Source organism: Eumetopias jubatus, unplaced genomic scaffold (assembly GCF_037043125.1).
Source record: "Eumetopias jubatus isolate StellerSeaLion01/CBP00866 unplaced genomic scaffold, mEumJub1_p1.0 scaffold_5, whole genome shotgun sequence".
Taxonomy (NCBI): domain Eukaryota; kingdom Metazoa; phylum Chordata; class Mammalia; order Carnivora; family Otariidae; genus Eumetopias; species Eumetopias jubatus.
Window position 1 is genome coordinate 108,570,695 of NW_028274811.1, and position 18,996 is coordinate 108,589,690.

An 18,996-nucleotide genomic window follows, 5' to 3' on the forward strand; every position below is an offset into this window, starting at 1 on the left:
TAATCTCCACTCGGCTCTGGTAAGTTAAAAAACCTGGCAGGAAAGTTGGATGTACCTTGTTAACCTCCATTAAACCCTATTAAATTTCCTAAGTAGAGTCTTAGTGACTTCTAGGAATCCCTCATTAAAGTTTAGTAAATCCACTTAGTAAATCCACTTTGGGACAAGGCTGACCGGCTCTCCTGCCTCAAAGTGTGGCATTCCTGAGTTCCCTGACATGTCCCTAGGACCAGATGACCCTTGGACCCAATCCCAGGAGTGCCTCTAGCTTTTTGACTCGGGGAAAGTTCCTCCTCTCCATGCCTGCATTTACACCTCTATAAACTGGAGTTAACAACAGTCCCTATTCTATATAATTGTAGTGAGTGTAAATGAGTCAACGCGTGTAAAACCAGCAGTGTGTTGTCTGGTGGGCAGGCTGCACTTGGCAGCTATTCTTGTTTCTAGATGGGAAAGATCCTCATAAACTAAAAAACGGTTAGGTTAATGGAAGATTCAATTGCAGACATTTATAGCGTTGCCTTCCATGCCGGGCAGGGTGCTCGAACTGTGGATTATTTTCTTTCTGGTTTTATCCAGACTGAAGATGATCCATTGCAATGACTCCTCATAATAGTGTCCCTGTGGCTGTGCATGTCCTCGGATTTGTTCAGGCTCTGACACGTCTGAGCTGTTCCAGGTGGAACGCAGCTACTTTCTCTCCCTGGGCCTTGCGGGGTTGTGGTTCCTAAACCGGGATGTGCAGATAAATGCACCAGGTGATTTTGTAAAAATGGTTTCCTGGGCCCCGGGAAGATTGAGGAGTTACTAGGTCTCACTGGGAACTCTGAGCTAGAATTCCCAACGAGGCTGAAGCTGCTGGATTGGGAAACCTCTGGACCAGATTCTTAACTTTATCGAGCTTAAGTCTTACATGGGGGAAATTAAAAAATTCACATTCTTGGAATTCGGCCCCTGGGCTTTCTGTTCTGAGACTCTGGGATGGAGCCCAGGAATTGGCATTGTACACAGCATTCTTAGGGGATTCTGATGCAGGTGGGAGGTGGCAAGTGCCACACTTTCAAAACCGCTGGACTTCAGATGATCTGGTATTCAATATTTGAAAGGTTTATTTTGAAAAAGGGGTGTCAGGTTCCTAGTGAACCTTCTGTACACGAAGATGTGGGTCCATCCTGCCATCATAACCCATGTCTACAGATGCTCATGGGAGGTCGACTCCAGCAGAGGTCGGCCAGGCTGGGGGAAGCCTGGGGACAGAGCACCTCTCTGAGTTCAGTACGTGTGGGGTTAGAGTGCAGCGGGCAGCCCGACGCTTCTGTGAGAGAGGAACAGAGAGGCGGGCAGAGGGAGGGAGGCAACTGTCACACTCACATGGGGAGACAACATGCTGCAAAACGTAGAACTGCCTTTGCTTTCTGAAGGAAATCACCTCAGGAATCACCTAAACGATGGCATCCTTCAGCAGCAAGCCACCAGGAATCCTGTGGGCTCCCAGGGACAGCTGGGACTCCCCACCCTCGTTGCCCCCCAAAATGCCTCCTGAGAGTCAGCCTCCACACAAGGAAGTGGCCTGGGGGTGAGGGGGGCGGCGAGGGGGAGGAGCTGTGCTGTCCGTTTGGGTGGGCCCTTCAAAATTTTAGAGCTAGCGTGTATTCCCTCTAGTTAACAAAGACAACGAAGACAAACATTCATTGCATTGCTTCCCTTCCATTCTGCTGAGGACAGAAGGGCGCTAAAGGTGCAGACATGAAATGAAAGCCTGGCGTCCGAGGCGCAGCTGGGCAAGGGCCTCACCGCGCCCCCCACCCACCCGTGGCCTCAGGGGCCCCCACCAGAGAAACGCGGTCAGGTACCCCATCGTCAGCATGTGACTTGCCTGAGGACTTTTTTAAAACATGGACCTGACTCAGTAGGCAGTTGGCAGGCGAGGGGGGCAGAGGTTCTGCATTTCTAACAAGTGTTCAGATGATGAACCAACTCTAAATAGCAAGCCTCTACTGTATGTGAAGAAACACTAGTCCACACCCTGTGAGAGATGTTTTTGAGACATCTGAACATTAATAATCTAGATAATCTAGACCAGGTCCTTTTGTGAAATTTTGAGCAGTGGCCACACAGGGCTGGCATCCCCACGTGGCGACAACAGGCTGGAGCTGAGGAGCGACTGCCCTCAGGAGGGACCTGTGTTCCCCAGCTGCCCCCCACAGGCATTTTGGCTTGCAGTCCTCCAGCCAGGTTCCTGAGGGTCCATAGAGATGGCTACCTACAGACCCCGAGCAAACTCTTTTTGCTCAGGGTATCTGGGATGTTCTGCAGCATTCAGGCTCCAGCCTCTGGCGGTCAGACACCTCAGTCTCTCTCCACAGGAGTGAGAGAGCAGGAATCAACCTCACCACCTAAGCTCACTCGCTGTGCACTGGGATTGGAAGGGGGGAACGTGGGAGCCAGTACTCGAGCCCGGAGGAAAGACCATCGTCACCGATCGCTGTACGACACAGCCTGGGGCCAAATACGGAAGTGAAAGCATCCGAAGTCCATGTGGACGGTCAAGGAGAACAACAGAATGTGTCTCTCGTTACTCATTCAGATCGTTTATTAAGAGCGAAAGTCGGGCCATCCCATCTGTGTGATATTGCAACATGAAAAGTCACATACATACTAAGGAGACCCCACAGAATTGAGAGCCTTTCAACAGTACAGAGCCATAGATTACAAAATTAAAATACAAATGATCCTCCGAATTTGGCAGGAAACAAGTACAATATGAGGAGGCCTGGAATGGAAGGGCACTTGCTTTTTGATAAGGCAGTTACAAAATGCAACACAAACCCACACGGCGAAAACATTCCGATGGGCATCACAGACAGCAGACACGTACAGCAGGGGTCCCGCACAACCCTCCACCCCTGGTGACGAGGTGCTCGTGGAGTGAGAGCAACCAAAGGCTTCGTGGTTTAGGACACAAGCTAGATGAAATAACGGCGTGTAGACATTTCTACCTTAGGAAGAGGTCCCACCGGGCCCCAGACTAAACTCCACCTCAAAACGTCAGATCAACTTTACCCTTCCTCACCTTGAACTTGGAAACGGTCTGTAATGAAATGAAGGGAATAAAAAGGCGCCCCAAAGCACCATGCTTCCCGGGCCATGACCTCGAGTTCACCTGTCCTTCGGTTCAACTGTCGAGCCCAGTAATGGGGACTGGGAGGCCGCGAATCACAGGGCCTCAGAGTGGTGTCTGTCGGACTCAGGGCTGACCGAATGACACAAGCCCAAAGGACCACCTGTAAGGCAGAAGTCTGACCAACAGATCTCAGAGCAAGCCCATTTCATGAGAATTTCCATTCTAGGACAACACTACACCTCCCGCCAGGACTTCTGAACTCTGGTCTTAAATCATCAGCTAATTCTGTTCTCCCCTCACGTTCGTTTGGCAAAACTCAACTGCTTTCCTGATCGTGTCACACAGCCTTGAGTCCAGCAGGTTGGTTCACAGGCCCTGGGAGCCAGGCTGGCCTTGGGGACCTCTCTGCTCAGTGGCAAGGTCGCAAATATCTGAAGGCAGCTTACTCTGAACAGGACTCGAGTCATGTGCAAGTCAGAGTGAGAAGAGCTCTGGACAGGTCAGAAGGACAGGAGGTTAGTCCAGACAGTGTCCCGTGACTCAGACAGGTCGTCCTCAATGTCAGTTTCCTGTCTTCAAAATGAATGATGGGGCAAGAGTAACAAGACTTTCCAGCTTGAAAATATGGCACTTCTTAGACACAGAGACATGTGACGTGCCCTTCCCCCAAGGTCCTAAGCTTTGTTTTCTCCATAAAAACAATGTGTAGAAGTACTTGCAGAAATCTTAAGGTACAAGCTCTCAGCAGCCATGGAGCCCGTAAACTCCACACAGAGCAGTATTTTACAATCTCCTAGCTAAAACTTTTCCTAAGTGACGTGAGCATCAGTTTTTGTGGGGCAAACACAGAACTAGGGCCCCATCCCTTCTTAGGTTATTTTTTTAATCAGGCTGATAGCATCCCCTCCTCCCTGACCCCCTCCATCAGCTTCCGCAAGAACACGGGAGAACCAGGCTGATGGGGTTTCCACAACATCCTTCAACAAGGAACTAAGTGGACCCATACTAAAGGGGAAAGACAGCCAGGACACCAAAATATCTATCTGCTAGCTGCTCCCTTCCAAAAGACAACTGCCGTGCCCCGGGCAGTGCCAGCAATGAGGGTCCTTGACCAAGATGAACAACTTGTTCCACACGGCCCCTGCTGGGCAGAGACTAAGATGGAAATGACAGAGAACACAGAAAAGCCAGAGGTTTATAGAGATGGAGCAGGCTTCCCCAGGAGGTAGTGAGTTCCCTGACCTCAAAGGTGTTTAAGCCCACACTGCTCAAACCCTTGGTGGGACAGTTGTAGGCAGAATGTCAGCACCTGTGGGAAGACTGGACTGATGACTTAAAGACCCTTTCCCAACTTTTGGATCTCACCATCATAACGACCGAGAGCCTTCAGGTGACTTCCATGGAGCAACTTCTCTGGGATCCATGGTCTGGACAGCCTATTTCAACAGACAAGACCCCTCGAGTAAGTACCCTCTCCTACTTTCTCCCTTCCACCAGGCAGTTGTCCTGCGGGATATTAACCAAAAAGTTCCCACAAAATAAGCAGCTGAAATGCCAAGGTTAGATGCAACATTCCAGCTGCAAACGATTATTGATATCTGTTCTCTGGAAGCCTAGCAGTGAGTATTTAGCTACGACAGGAACTTCTGACAACTTGGTGGCTCTAACACGTAAGTGAAATTCCTTGTCATTTTACAATGCCAATCCTGACGCCTTTGGTTTCAATCTCTCGTGGGATTTGGCTATGAGCTTTTTCCCGTGATGTTGCCAACCTAAGAGTTTGCTGAAATAAGAAGTTTGTCCATTTGTTTTTTTAAAACCCTAAATCGAAGCAACATGAGTGGCAGGATACTGGCATTTCCACGTGACAACCTTCAGGGTATATGAAAGAACCATACCAAGCCGGACCGAGGCAGGAACCGTACTCTTTAAGAAGACAAGGTCAGCTCTGGATTTCCATTCCAGTTTTGCCCAGGAGCACCAAGAGGAGAGAAGGCAATGTTGCAACATTATAGGTGGAGAGAAGCGCAAGAGTCCTTGGCAGGTGTATAAAAATGTAGGCAGCCAAGATGAACGCTGCTTTCCCCAAACTCCACTGCTTCGGAGCCATTTCTAACAGGCAGAAGTCTCCTGCCCACAGATGAAGCCTTGGGAAACTGCAGAAGAGGCTAAGGCAAGTGGCTTAGTGGTTTGATGAAAGAACAGATTTCTGCACACAAGAAAATCGTAAGTTCATATAGCTTTGTCCTTTCTCTCATATGACATGTTTTCAAAAGTTGAAAAGATACCCACAGCCTCTATTTTCCAAAAGCACCTCTCTTTTGAGGGAAGGTGGCAGGGTGGACTCAGGTGCGCAGAGCATCTGGCTGAAGGTGAGCGTTTCCCCAGGCTTCACACTGGAACAAAAATATTCTTAGAGACACGGGAACAGATGGATCCCAACACCACAGCTTCTTGTACAGAAATGTACTGTTGTCTCCCTCAACTGGGAAACAGATTTGCTGTTAGAGAAATAGTGACATGACCTACACATCGGCGATTTTCACTTCAACGTCAGAAAGATACATTTTCTCAGTAAGAGATGGACATTTCCAGAGAGCAGGTTACCCATGCCTTCACCTGTAGGTGCCATCTGCCCCCCAAACTGTGGCCCGATGAGAACACACTCCCCTTGACAAAGGGGGCCTGGTGTTTGATGCCTTCAAGACTTTCTAACTCAGTCTCTCAGGAGAAAAACCTATATAAGCAACAGAACTTTGAGCTTCTTGATGTCTGCACATCAACATCCTTCAGCTATAAGCAGTGAGACAGTCTCTACATACTGAATCTGAATGACTAAAAACACTCAGAGAGCACCTTGATGTGCCATCCACAGCTGGGTGTATTAAAATAAGATCGCCTCATAGCCTAGAATATGTTCTATGTACATTCGTTTATACATATTTAAAAAGGCTGCAATCTGCTAGACATGATTTTTGAACACTGGTGCACACTTTGCTGCAATGGAACACACTGCAATTTAGTGAGGGGGTGGCCTGTCCCCAATCCACAGACAGCACGGTCCTCTGCCCCGCAGAACCCAGCCTTCAGACACTGCACCGCCCTGCTTAGCGGGGGTTGTGTTCGGACTTCTCTGTGCTGATGCTCAGAGTAAGCCATTTACGAGACATTAAAACTCTCTGCCGGGATAGGCCATCCACGGCTCCTTTTATAATTTAAGGCCTAAGAAAGCACTGACAATTAAAACTGAGTAAGAAGATGACGCTTTTGACCGCAACACGTGTCACGACGGTCAGAACCCGGAATCCAAGGTCTTTTCTTCCATCCCCTATTCATACCCTTTGTCCCCTAGCGCACGCTTTAGAAACTTTTGCAAAAGCATACTTTTGGATATAAAGCTTTGTTTTCAAAGGAGACTTTGGCTCTGATATGGTAAGATACAGGAATCTGAGTTTTTGAACTTCAAAAAAAAAATCAGGTAATTATTCATATTTAAAAAAAATTGTTGTAGCAATCTCCGGCCCCCCCGAGGGAGGTAAACGGCTCACAAAAATGAGTATCAGATGGCACTGACCTTTGTTGCTCAAACCCATGATTTGCTGGTGACCCCAAGCCCACGGAGTCACGGCCAGTCAGACCTTTTATCCCAGAAGTGGACTTCTGAGCAGGAATCACATGATCCTTGGCAGTTTTCTTGGTGGTTGTGAACTAAGGATTAGTATTTCTGAAAACACGAGCCCCAAATCACTAAATATCTCCATTTATCAAAGTATTTATGGCCTAGGAGGATGACTGAAGTCATACTTTATAATTTCACCCCAAAGAGTAAAGCACAGAGTGATGTACAAAGAGCTGCATCTCCCGTGAGGGCCCCTGCATCAGTGTTTCTGGAACCTCTCCGCCAACATAGCTTGGTGCCTGCGACTGCCCTCAAATCCTCTTCTGATGAGAAACCTCCTGTTGGTGCATCAGGATTTCCTCCACATTCTAGAAGTTAAGTGGTGAGCCACAGAAATGGCAAAGGTCTCATTAACTGGAGGTGTGAAGCAGATGCTACCAGGCTGGCAGTTGGCCACCCATACTGAGTGCTTACTGTGTGCCGGGCAGCGGCCAGTGAGGGAGACCACTGTCAAACCGATTTGCTGATCAACGACACAGCCGGCAACAAAGCGGGGCACGACTGTGCCCACCAGACTGGGGTCTACTCGTGCCTCTCTGGTTAGCTGCACCCCACTGCTCTTCCAGGCCTATACCTCACACAAGGCAGAGTGGTCGTACAAGGTGAGTACCAGGATATTTTTTATCCCACATTTCCGGTAGAATTGACTTAATGCGTTGTTGAATGCTGCAATACATCATTTTTAAATCTCTCAGCGATCTTGTTTTTTCAGTCCGGTAGTTGCCTTAAAAGAAAGTCTTTGTATGCACATGCTGAACATGAGAATATAATCCTCCTGACCAAAAAGATTTACAGTATTCATCATTCAAACTTTTTTATTTACAATAAAATTGAACAGTCTTTACGGGCTTACACGTAGATTTCACCTGTGCGTTCAGCATTATACTTCATTCCTTGATGCACTTGATCCTCACTCAAGCTGTTTGCCGCCCTCTGATTTCTGGTCCAGCCGACTCTTGTTACTCTTCACCATGTAAATGAAGTAGGCGAGCGTCTCTTTTTCATTCACAGGTATGTTCCTGAAGTGTCGGCTGACAGTCTGCGTGGGGGAAAACACCAGAGTCCATTAAAGCATCGTATACATCAGGACCACAAATTCTGAACTGTGCAAAAGACGGAGCAGGGGTTAGCTTCCAGAGCTAGGGAGGGGGTTATGATCCCTGCAGAACTCAGTGCTGCAGAACTCAAGATGCCCTTCTCTCCCAGGCGGCTGGGTGACTTGGTTTCAAGGCTTCCAAAAGCAGCGCTTGAACCCACAACATTGACAAGGTGCAGTTCTATTTCAGTGGCAGCTAACTGTCCATCATGGCATAATCTCAAGGGCACCCCCAAGGAGGAGTTAGGTGGGGATGGCTCTGCTTGGCTAGCTGCTACCATCACCAGCTCTCAGGCCCTGGCACCACCGGGCAGAAAAGCGTCTTTTTAAAACTGTGTCAAATGAATAGCCAGTTGGGACAGATATAAGTGTTTGACCCAAGAATTCATCTAAATACTACATAGCTGCCACTTGAAAAACACATCACATTCGAAAAAGAATTCGTCATTTACTGTGTGCTCCTGACACTTGGCTTGGTTTTACAAGTCCTCATAATGCAGGTCTGCCCTTGCCCCACCTCATCCCATCCCTTTCAGCAGGGGAATGCTGCCAAATGGGTGATGTGACCTTAAAGTAGAAAAGAGTTGTGCTCTTCGATCTCTGTTTTATCTAGATGCTGGGGAAGGAAGTTTAAGAAAAAATGATGGATCAGCAAGAAACCCCTAAAGGAAAGACCAAAAACCAATGGGGCTGTCAAACTTTAAGGAAATCTTTGAATGGACTGAGGGAGCTAGGACAGATCAAGAGTCCGAGAACTAGCACCACCGCGTGGTGACCTCTGGATGGTAGCATTCTGTTGTTCTTTTTTCCATCTTCCGTATTTTCAACAATAGGCAGAAAAGCACATTGAGAAAAGAGGGACGAGAGGAAACCCGCACAAATGCCAACAGGACAGAAGTATCAAGCCAGGCTGTCAGTATGTTCAAATAAGGGCCAATAGAGCATTCCTCCCCCTCTGAATTGTACTAAGAGCTCAGGGTAAGAGAAAAATTTCTTGGGTTCTATTCATTATAATAAATACTTCCATTACCAACATCAGAGAAGAAATCAAAGGAAAAACTAAAGAAAAAGAATAGCTCCCACAGAATATGAGCAAAGGTTTTGGGGTGATTAATCTGACACACTGGATGTGGAGGAAGAACCATATTTATATGGAATCTTACAAAACAAGATTCAAACAAATGCACAAACAAAAGCACACTCAGAACTTATAATCAGGAGTCTGGAGATTCAAGGCTCAGTTCTACTACTAATTTGCTGTGTGATTTTAAGCAAGTTTTTTCCTCTCTCAGTGCCATGGTTTCTTTTATAGAAAGAGGGCCTTTCCAGGTCTTACAGGTGTGGGATTCTAGACTGTACGAGAGAAGGAACAGGAAGTTACTTGCAGAACTAGGAAGTTACTTGCAGGGCATTATGATCAACAGACACACGTAGCAGCAGGGAGAACCAAGGTCACCATCAGAAGCACAATGCTGGCTCTCTCTTTTTGCAGTGCAATTTGTCTACCTACTTCTGCTAACTGGGCCTTATTGAAGCCTGGTCTGGTCTGCAATTTGTAGTGTCGTTTATAACGCCGTAGAGTGTTCACCTGCAGCTGGAACAGATCAACCTGGAGAGAAGAGGAGAAACACATTATCCATCACCTGACTAGCCACGGCTCACCGGGAGCACACTTCGTGCCCAGCACTACACTAGGAGGGGCGCGGGGGGAGGGGGGAAGAGGACTACAGAGATGTCTTAGAAATGGTCCATGAGGACTAATAACTGGCTGGGAGAACCAAAAAAAAACCAAACAAAACAGTGGAAAAAGAGTTCTAGCTGGGGAGGGGTGGTCCCAGGAAGCTCACAGAGGCGGTGAAACTTAGAGCTAAGGAGAGCAGGGCTTAGAGAGGCGGCAAGTAACAGGACTAGACTAGGGAATGAGAGAGAAGACCATGAGCACAGAAAGCCAGGAGATGAAGAGACAGACTCGGGTGTCATAGGCAATCACGATGGGTTTAAAAGGTGAGACTGGAGGGTAACATGTCTTGAAAAGCAGAAGGAGCGACCATAGGTGGTAGGGGGGTGACGTTCAGGAAGACGGATCTAGTGGTGGTTTGTAGGGAAGATTGATGGGGGGTGTAGGCGACCGTGCTGTAGCCGTGATCGGAAATGAGATGCTCAAGTTGAGCTTTGGAAGCTGGTGATACCAGAGGGGGACACCAAGCATGGGGAGCAAAGGTAAACCCAGACAGGCATCCTGGAGGAAGACAGGCTTGAGCTTGGTAGCAGACCAGATGGAGGGGCGTGAGATAGGACAGCGGGAGGTACTCCTGTTCCCAGAGTTCTTCCCTAGGCTCAGCCTTCAGGTGTCAGAACCCTGAACAACTCTCCAGAGAAAACTCGAAAGCTACCGTGGTGAATATACAAATCAGCAGGTTAGGCTGGGGTCCCTGCAAATGACTGGATAACAGAGGGAAAGGACCCCCCCTTTTTTTCTAACACAGGAAGAGAGGAAAGCTGCACAGTCATTAAGTATTGAAGGCCCAGAAAGTTGGGCTGCTTTTACCTGCCTCTAAAAGAGATGTTCTTGCTTCAGGCAGGTGGAGAGCACTTAAAAACAAAATGAATGATCAATATGAGGGACCAAAGTCCTTCATTCTTTTCAAAACATTCCTCAAACCCCTTTTTTTTTTTTGTAAAAAGCACTGAAATTGAATACATCCATTTCTTTATGAAATAATAATACCAATGCTGAAGGCAATAGAAAAATACTGTAAACCAATGCCAGAAAAAGGGATACAGGGAGGGGCAGAGGGAAAGGACCATATTTTCAAAGGCTTTCTCCACATCTGCAGAGGCCCGCCTACTCTTTCTATTCCTACGCAGTCATTTCCACTCTGAGTGCTAACAGGCGGTTGCCTTATGAAATATTCACGTGTCAAATAGTCAATGTACATTACAAACGGGTTTTCTTCTGCTGAGTCTTAAGTGAAAACAACTTAGAAAAAAAATCCAATACTCCTTTCTGTAGCCTTGCTCAATAGGCACCGGCACCCTGAAGGTTCAAGAAGCCTAGGTCTCATCGTCCAGGGCAATGGTCCTCAGCAAGGGTTGGTTTTGCCCCCAGAGGACATCCTCTAATGTCTGGAGGCATTTTTTGATGGTCACTACTTTGGTGACTGGCATCTAATGGGCAGAATCCAGGGATGCTGCTAAACATCCAGTGATGCACAGGATAGCCCCCACGACAAAGCAGAGTCAGGGCTGAGAAACCCTGGGCCCGTATAACTGACTTTGGAATGGCTCCTGGGGAACCAGAGCTGGGGAACCAGGGACCAGAGCTGATATGAACTAACAATGTACACCTTCATTCTGCAGATCAGAAAACAGAGGGCCAGTAACTTCCCCCAATCCATACAAGCTCAGTCTCCAACTCTAAAGGCAAAAAGAGTTTTAAAAAACTTGACATTGTGGTTATATTCAAGAATGTATCAGGGGCTTCCTGAGGAAAGGCAGTAGGGCCTAGTGGAAAGGGCAGTGGCCCAGAGGTCCCGAACTCTATGTGTGACCTCGGGTCTCTGTGCCTGTCTGTAAAACGATGGGGCAGTGAGACCAGCTGATTTCTAAGTTTTCAGCTCTCAGATTCAATATTACCATGATTCTATGATGCACTTTTCAGATAAACCACAGCAAAACAAAGGGGACTAAAATTATTTCTTAATCCAAAAAGCGGACCATGCCAGAGATAAAGATCACATTAGAATCCATTCTTCCAGCTTTCTCAGGCGGACTTCTTTGACTTTTACCTCAGGAATGTCAGTATCGTGCTCAGGAGAATCTCCGCCATCATCACTTGTCTTCCTCTTCCTTTTATTTCGTACGCTCTGGATGAAATTTTTGTGGAAGTCGCAGATATACAGGTGTCTTACCTGATGGGAAGCAAATTAAAGTGAGACTTGCCAATTCCATGGGAACAGCAACAGGTATCTACCGAACTATGGGGCTTCTCTTCTTTGCCAGGCATTAGAGAGACAGAAGGAAGAACAACATGGAGGCCCTAGTTTCCAGAAGTTTACTGTTGAGGTGAAGAACAAGAAGCCAACAAAGGGACACAAACACTACCATCACACTGGGCAACAGTTTATAAACTAAGTTCCCCCTGAAGGCTAGAGATAATAAATGGCAGGGGTTCAGCCAAGGGAGAGAGGCCTGTGGCTGGGATAGTCAGTGTAGAGGTCCCTGACTAAACAGGAGGATTTATGGGTAGACAGGAAGCATTCCAGATGGGAAGACGAGCCAAGACTTAAGAGTTTCAAATATGGATGACCAAGAGATTCAGGGGTGGGGGCACGAGAACTGCTTAGACTTTCCTTCAGACTAGACAGAGTCCCCCAAGGTTTTTGAAACAGAGAGTGATGTGACTTACAGGAGTTATGAATTTACAATGGGCTGGAAGGCACTGTACTGTCCCAGGAAGGAGGAAAGAAGGGACTGTGGTAATGGTAGACGGGACTTCCTATTTTTACACTGACAACAGCTCCTACTGTAGGACGACATCTGAAAAACTTTATTCCTGTGTATCAGAATAATACTCCTTGCATCACCACACATCTGGTCCACAAAGAGAAGTGGGAAGAGATGCAGAAAGTCTCTTTCTCCCAGAAACCACATGAAAGAAGCTGGATGCTACTGCCGACTTTCTAGTGTGGGCTGGGGGAGCCACTCAAAACCCTAACAGAAACAAAGTGCCTGTGTCAATGACTTGGGGGTCCTGACACTGGAACAGATGGACACAAATGTTCTTGAGAGACTTCTGAATTTGAATTTATTCCTTAAATTCTTAAAGACAAAACTAAGCTGATAGGAAGCCAGCATCAATTAATTCAGATCTTTGCATGGAGAAAATAATGAAAACTGCTTTTTTAGTCCAATGAAGCAGCACTTCCATGGGGTTGGATTAGTGAGTCCGGAGCACTTTTCAGTTTATACTGTGGCCGCATCTTGCAGACAGCAGGCATTCTCTAAGCGTACTTGTACCAGCACACGCGGTCCCTCCTGTCTGAGAGCAGCTTCGGCCAGCAAAAGCCACCTTTTACATATGGTCACAAATTCAAGTAGCCTTGCCGGCATCCACTCTGCCAAAGGACTTTAGGACACAGCCAGTGTCACCGTCCCAACGAATCCCTCCTAGCTGATGTACAGTGCATCGGACATGCTGCTACCGGGGAAGAAAGCATACTATCCCTCCCTGATGGGAAGCTGGCCCTCCTGTTAGCTAGTTCCACATGCGAACTCTGAGATGAAGCAGCTCCTCAAATTCATAGAGGGACACACTTGGTAGGAGAACAGGTGGAAGAGGTGATTTCCTGAAGCTGTGGCTGGGAGGTTTCAGGTCAGGACACTAGAATAATGGAATTCTGGATGGAAGAGAACTTAGCAATCACCAGTGTAACCCCACTGGCCCCAATCTCATTTTCTACGGAGATAAACAGAAGCCACACAGATGGGGTTATGATCTGGTCAGTCACCCAGGCCTTCTGACCCCTTGTGCATGTCCTTTCCTACCCCAGCATTTTCTTTATACTATTTTCAACTTCCACTTTTCTCCAGAATAAAGCAGAAATATGTCAATTGGAGGAATGTTTGAAAGCATGTTATATATTAATAACTCATAGCACATGGCCAATGTCTACATGAAATGAGTTTAAGCTGCCTGAGCTGGATTTCTGGTGCTATTATTTAAAAAGGTTCTCTGCTAGGCCCTTTTCCAAGATAAATAGTCATTATTTCTTCTTAACCATTTTCAAGTACGTACTGGTTTTCAGAAATTTCAGAGCTCAGTGGCCTTTGGGGGCTACAGGTGGAGGAAGGAGGATGGTAGCAAAGGTTCCAGTGTTTTTCTTTTCTGTTTTAACTTTCTGCAACAGCTAAAAATTCCTGTAACATGGCAGTTACTCAGAATTGAATTCCTGCCCAAGCCTGTGAGAATGAAGTAGAATCCCGTTCAGAAATGATTCTGCGCCACCACCTTGAAACATACTGCGTGATCCCACCTTGAGACACTCCTCCTCCAGAAGCACTATGTTTGGGGAACTCCAGGGCGAGGCTCCTGCTGCCTCTCTTGTAGACAGTGTGTGTGAAACCACCAACACAGCTCAGCACAGGTTCTCCAGTGGGGTCACTGGGTAAATGGTGCCCCAGTGGCAGCGACACAATTGTTCACATGTCATGGCATCCAAGGCTTTAAAAGAACTGGAAATTCCTTCCCTCCTTCCTTTTTTTTTTTTAAGGACAGGAAAATATTATAAGCTGCTCAAGTAAAGGCTCCCAACCACCTACACGAAAGGTAGGCAGTGTTTCCAAGCGGAGGAATTCACTGCTGTTAGAATTAGGCATTTCGCTTCAACACGTGTCCTAATCTGGACGTTAGTGTCTAGCCAGTTGTTTGCTCTCTGATGAAATCTTTTCATTCATTCGTTGATAGAGATTTGTAGTAAGAAAGCCATTAACTCACCCCCAGCCATTTTAAAAAATAGCATCTTTCAAGAGTGGCAAAGGTACTGCAATTGTTAACGTAAAAAAATAAATAAAAAAATTGGGGGTGGGAGGGAAGAGCCTGGAAGAAGAGGTGGGAAGACTTTATTTATTAGGACTTCATCAAAGCTTATGCATGGGGCTTGGAAGTAAGTCAGATAATGGGTTTAAGAAATTAACCAGCCTCTTAGTCACTGTGTGACTTTGGCTCTGTCACTTCTTATCTCTGGGCCTCAGTTTCAACTGTAAGATCCAAAGTAGAAAAGTGCGTGTCCTTTCAGTTTAACAAGCAATCTCTAATTTCCCCCAACAGTGGAATTTTGGTCCTAAAAGAGAATGGATGTTAACCACCTGAGCTTTTAGCAGTTCTACCTGAATATTAAATACCCCCTTAACTCATTTCCAATTCCTAATCACAAGGCAGCCACTTAAGGCTTGCAGCAACAGATGTCAAACTAAAAAGTTCTTAATTGGTTGACAATAGGCACATCTTTAGAATTGTTAACTAGAAGTGGTGAAATATAACAGGAAAAGTTTTACTATAATTAGGCACAAAACACAGGGCTATTCTATTCAAATTTAAAGCCCCCTCCCCCAACGCCTTTCTACAGAAGCTACCCCTAAGAAAATTGATTTTCTTCCTCCCCGTCACCTGGGTTGCAAAGAGCCTCCACCCAAGACCTGGCCTTGGCCTTATTTCTGCCACATCCTTCAAAATCCTATTTCCCCCACAGCTGCATGCGAAGCAGCGAGCTCGGTGACCCTCTGCAGAAGCCCAGAAGCCGAGGCCGCGGCAGGGGTGGTGGGGGGTGGGGGTGGTGGGGGGAGTGGGAAGTAACTGCCACCTTTCCTTTTCTGAAGGAATAACAGGGTTCCGAGAAGGAGAGAAAAGTTGAAGAAGAGCCGGGTCCCTTCATCACCCTCTCCCCAACACTTGCTTCTTCGTGGGCCAACAGAATCAACCCAGGTCTCCGGGCCCCAATATCTAAACCAATACAACAAGCCCTAAACTGTTGTCAAATCTTCCCAGGCAGGAAAGGTCCTCGGAAGCCCCCCTCCTCCCGCCCCCAACCTCCCGGATTTGGTCAGAATCCCAGTCCGAGCCTGTCTGCGCTGAAGCGGCCTTTGAAATCCCGAGTGCAACTCCCCAGTTTGCAGAGAAAGGGCGGCGAGGCCCAGGGCAGGGAGGGCCCCGGGGTCCGGCCCGCAGCCGGGGACAGCGGCCGGAGGGCGGCGGCGCGCGGGGACCCAAAGGGGGCAGGGGAAGGGGCGGGGGCGGACTCACGCTCTTGTCGATGTCCAGCTTGAGTTTCTTCTGCGAGATGCTCTTCTGGACCCTCTTGCTGAAGGAGGCGTTGCCCGCGGGCCGGACGCAGCGCTCGCCGTCCTCGATGAGGCAGCAGCTCTGGCCGTAGCCCGGGGCGGCGGCGGGGGCGGCGGGGGGCCCTTCGCGGCTGTCCTCCTCAGTGCTAAAGCCGTTCATCTCCCCGCCCCGGGCCGGCCCCTCTGCGGGAGGATCCCCTGTAGGCCACTCCGCGGCCGCGCGCCCCGAGGGGCAGGTCGCCGAGGCCCCCGCACCCGAGGGTCCCGGAGTCCGTCCCCAGACCAGGCGCTGCCCTGCCCCGCGCCCGGGAGGCCCGGCTCCGCTCCGCCGCGCTCCGGCTCCTTCGGCCCCCGGCTCCGCGCGTTTGGAAAGCCCTTTCCTCCCCGCTCGAGGCCCCGGGGTTGGCTCCCGCGGCTCGCAGGGCCCCGCCGGGGGTCACCCGGAGGCGCCTTCTGCCGGGGGCCCAGAACCGTTACCCTTCGGCGGGGGCGTCCGGGAGGGCGTCCCAGGAAGCAGCCGCTCCCCGGGGACTCCGGGCCCGGCTTGCCAGGGGGTTTCGAGGGCCCCCGCCGGCTCCCGCCTTCTTTCGGCTGCGGGGCAAACTCGCCGCCGGGCAGCTCTCCCGGGGTGGCGCGGCCTCCCCGCGCGGGGCCCGGCCTCGAACCCGCGGCGCCCGGGCGCGGGGGCGCGTCAGGCTCGCCCCACCCCTGCAGCCGCTCGGCTGCGCCCCGAGTCCCGTGGCAGCCCCTGGGCCGCCCGGCCGCCGCCCGCCCAACGCTCCGCACCACAACAGTTCGCTCCCCCGCCCTCCGCGGGACAGCGGAAGTCCCGCCTCCGCACGGCCATTGGCCGCGTTCGCTCTCTGGGCGGGGTCGCTGCCGCCGCTGGCGTGCCCCATTGGGGGCCTCCGCCGCCAGTCCCCGGCGCCTGGCTACTTCCTGGACTCTGCTGGGATGGGTTCAAAGTAGAGAAAGTGGAAGAGGGAAGAGTTACCAGGGTGCGGGCGGGGAACGGGGCCGCACACTCTTCAGGCTGGGGGAGGGTTGGTGAGCAGGGGCCTGGCTGGACCGAGGGCCAGACTCCGGGAACAGAGGAGCACATTAGGGGGCGTACAGAAGTACAGACGTGGGCGGGGGTGCGGAGGGACAAACGTAGGGAGGGGTATTTGAGGGGGGAACCTTTCGGGGATAGAAGTTCTGTCATGAGAAGGGCAGACAGGATAAAACCGAAGAACCAGGGCCAGAGGACCCGTAGACCGGTGGGAGGTAGGATGGTTGAAATAGGACAGAAAGCCAGACAAGGCGGGAAAGACTGAGGGACAACCCGGTACAGATACGTGGAAAGACGTGCAGAGGAGATGATGAGGGTCTGATGGCGGGTATTGCAAGGTAGTCGGATGCTTGAGGGTGGCGGAGACCTCAGACTGTGGAGGCTGGGACTGGCTTGGTCGGCGCGGAAAGAGAAGGAGAGGGAGGAAGAAGACCCCTGGGGGCTTGGGTGACCCCTCGGCTGGGAAGAATCGGAAGTCAATATAAGGTCTGGCGGGTGGACTCGGTGAACCCCGGGGAAGAGGAGAGGCTGCGGAGGACGCGGAGAAAAGGTTGGGGGTGGAGGATCAAGGGCCAATCTCGGCATGGGGAAGGACTTGCCGTGTCTTGAGCCCTCCCTGGAGCTCTGGAAGCTGTAGCTTCTGTTGCTTTAAGCCTCCCGGTGTATCTCCGAGGTGACGGTGACCTACCAACTCCCTGAGCTTGGGGTTCGGCGCCAGGGCATCACACACACACACCTAGAAAGGCCTTAGGGAAATCTAGTCTAGCACCCCTAGTCAGGCCACCGCTGGGTAGCTTGGTGATAAAGGAGGGCCTTTGGCCCGTAGGGACTAGCCCAGGGTCATTCTGTCGTACAATCATTTACGGATGGGTAGCACTGACGGGGGTAGGGGCTTGGGGGTAGGGTCGGGTGGGGAGGGGGCGCGGAGGGCGAAGGTTAGGTGTGCACGTGTACCTATTAGGTAGTACTAGCTGGCTTGGCATTGGAGAGGCTTTTGGTTTGTGTCCTGATGAAAAAGGGAAAGTAACCGCTTCCCATGTTTAGAAGAAGATGCCCTGTGATCTTAAATTTTCTTCAGTGACCTTAAACGTATTTGTACCCTCTAGCCTAGTAATTTCACATGTGGGACAGCCATTTCAGGAAATTGGCCTACCAGAGAAAATATTAAACAACGATGTTCATTGTAGGATTATTTATAATAGAAAACGAACCTCAAGTTCCACAAGAGAAGTGGTTAAGTAAACATCTTCAGAATGAGATATTTTGTGATGTTTTCCACATTTAAGGTAGTTTCAACAGCAATGTAAATTTTTTCTATATATAATATTCATCATTGACTCTTCAACAAAGAATTGATGATAAGTTGGAGAAGTGCTCTATTCATGTTAAGTTAAAAATGCAGGATATAAAATTGAATATAGGATATGATGTGTGTACATTTAAGTTAAAAAACGAAAAAGCAACTATTTGTGCATAAAATATACACCAAAGTACTAATAGTAATTATTCCTGGGTAGTGGAACTATGGTTGATATTTTTCTCCTTTTGGTCTACTTTGCATTTTCCCCAATAAGCATTTATTGCTTTTATAGTAGGCAAAATAGAATGAAAATTAATGGAAAAAAAAGGCACAGTTTAATAGAATTCCTCACTCAGAGTTCATGCATTCGGGATAAATTATTGAGCATATTATGTACACTCATTTCAGGGCTGGCCACAGGAGAAGGATAAAACATAATCTTTGTCCTAAAAGAGAATATCTTCTAGTAGGGGAGCTCAGATACATAAGCAAAAAACAGTTGGGTATCTGTACAAGTCAGTGTGTGATGTTGGTTCCAAAGTTGACTGGTACGGATGAGAGCTCTACATTTCCCACATATATTTATTGCCCTTAGATATTTTTTTCAAAACACTGCTTGCATCCAGCGCCAGGCTACTACAATACACACAGCTTCCTTAGCTCCAGCTCCCCCTCCCCACGAGAGGAGGATGGGTGCCTTTTCCTCCGGTGCTCTATCTCAGCACCCTGGGTATTGGCTGCTCCTTATCTGCTATTCCTGTATTCTTTAGAGTTCTCTTTACTCCTTTACTATGGTTCCCCTGTTATAATTAATAACTTTATATTAATTTTCCTCCGTTCAAATTGCTGTGTGGTTTGTCTTCTAATTGGACCCAGACTGATAACCCCAGCCTCCGTGTAATTTTTT

At 48.9% G+C, this 18,996-nt stretch overlaps 1 protein-coding gene across 1 annotated transcript; it reads right to left on the minus strand.

Moving 5' to 3' along the window:
* Nucleotides 1-2,570: 2,570 nt before the first annotated feature.
* On the minus strand, nt 2,571-16,459 carry SAP30L (SAP30 like). Its single transcript, XM_028106588.2, has 4 exons — nt 15,701-16,459; nt 11,688-11,810; nt 9,410-9,508; nt 2,571-7,842 (listed from the first exon to the last, which is right to left on the minus strand). The coding sequence occupies exons 1-4, from the start codon at nt 15,896-15,898 to the stop codon at nt 7,714-7,716; spliced, it is 549 nt and encodes a 182-aa protein (XP_027962389.1). The 5' UTR covers nt 15,899-16,459; the 3' UTR covers nt 2,571-7,713.
* Between the last annotated feature and the right edge of the window lie 2,537 nt (nt 16,460-18,996).

Excerpts from the sequence above, each read along its gene's own strand:
- SAP30L (XM_028106588.2), bottom strand. The coding sequence starts at position 15,898 with ATGAACGGCTTTAGCACTGAGGAGGACAGCCGCGAAGGGCCCCCCGCC. Across the intron at positions 9,509-11,687 it reads ACGATACTGACATTCCTGAG|GTTGATCTGTTCCAGCTGCA; the intron begins GTAAAAGTCAAA and ends TCTTCTCTCCAG. Across the intron at positions 7,843-9,409 it reads ATAAGGCCCAGTTAGCAGAA|ACTGTCAGCCGACACTTCAG; the intron begins GTAGGTAGACAA and ends TCCCCCACGCAG.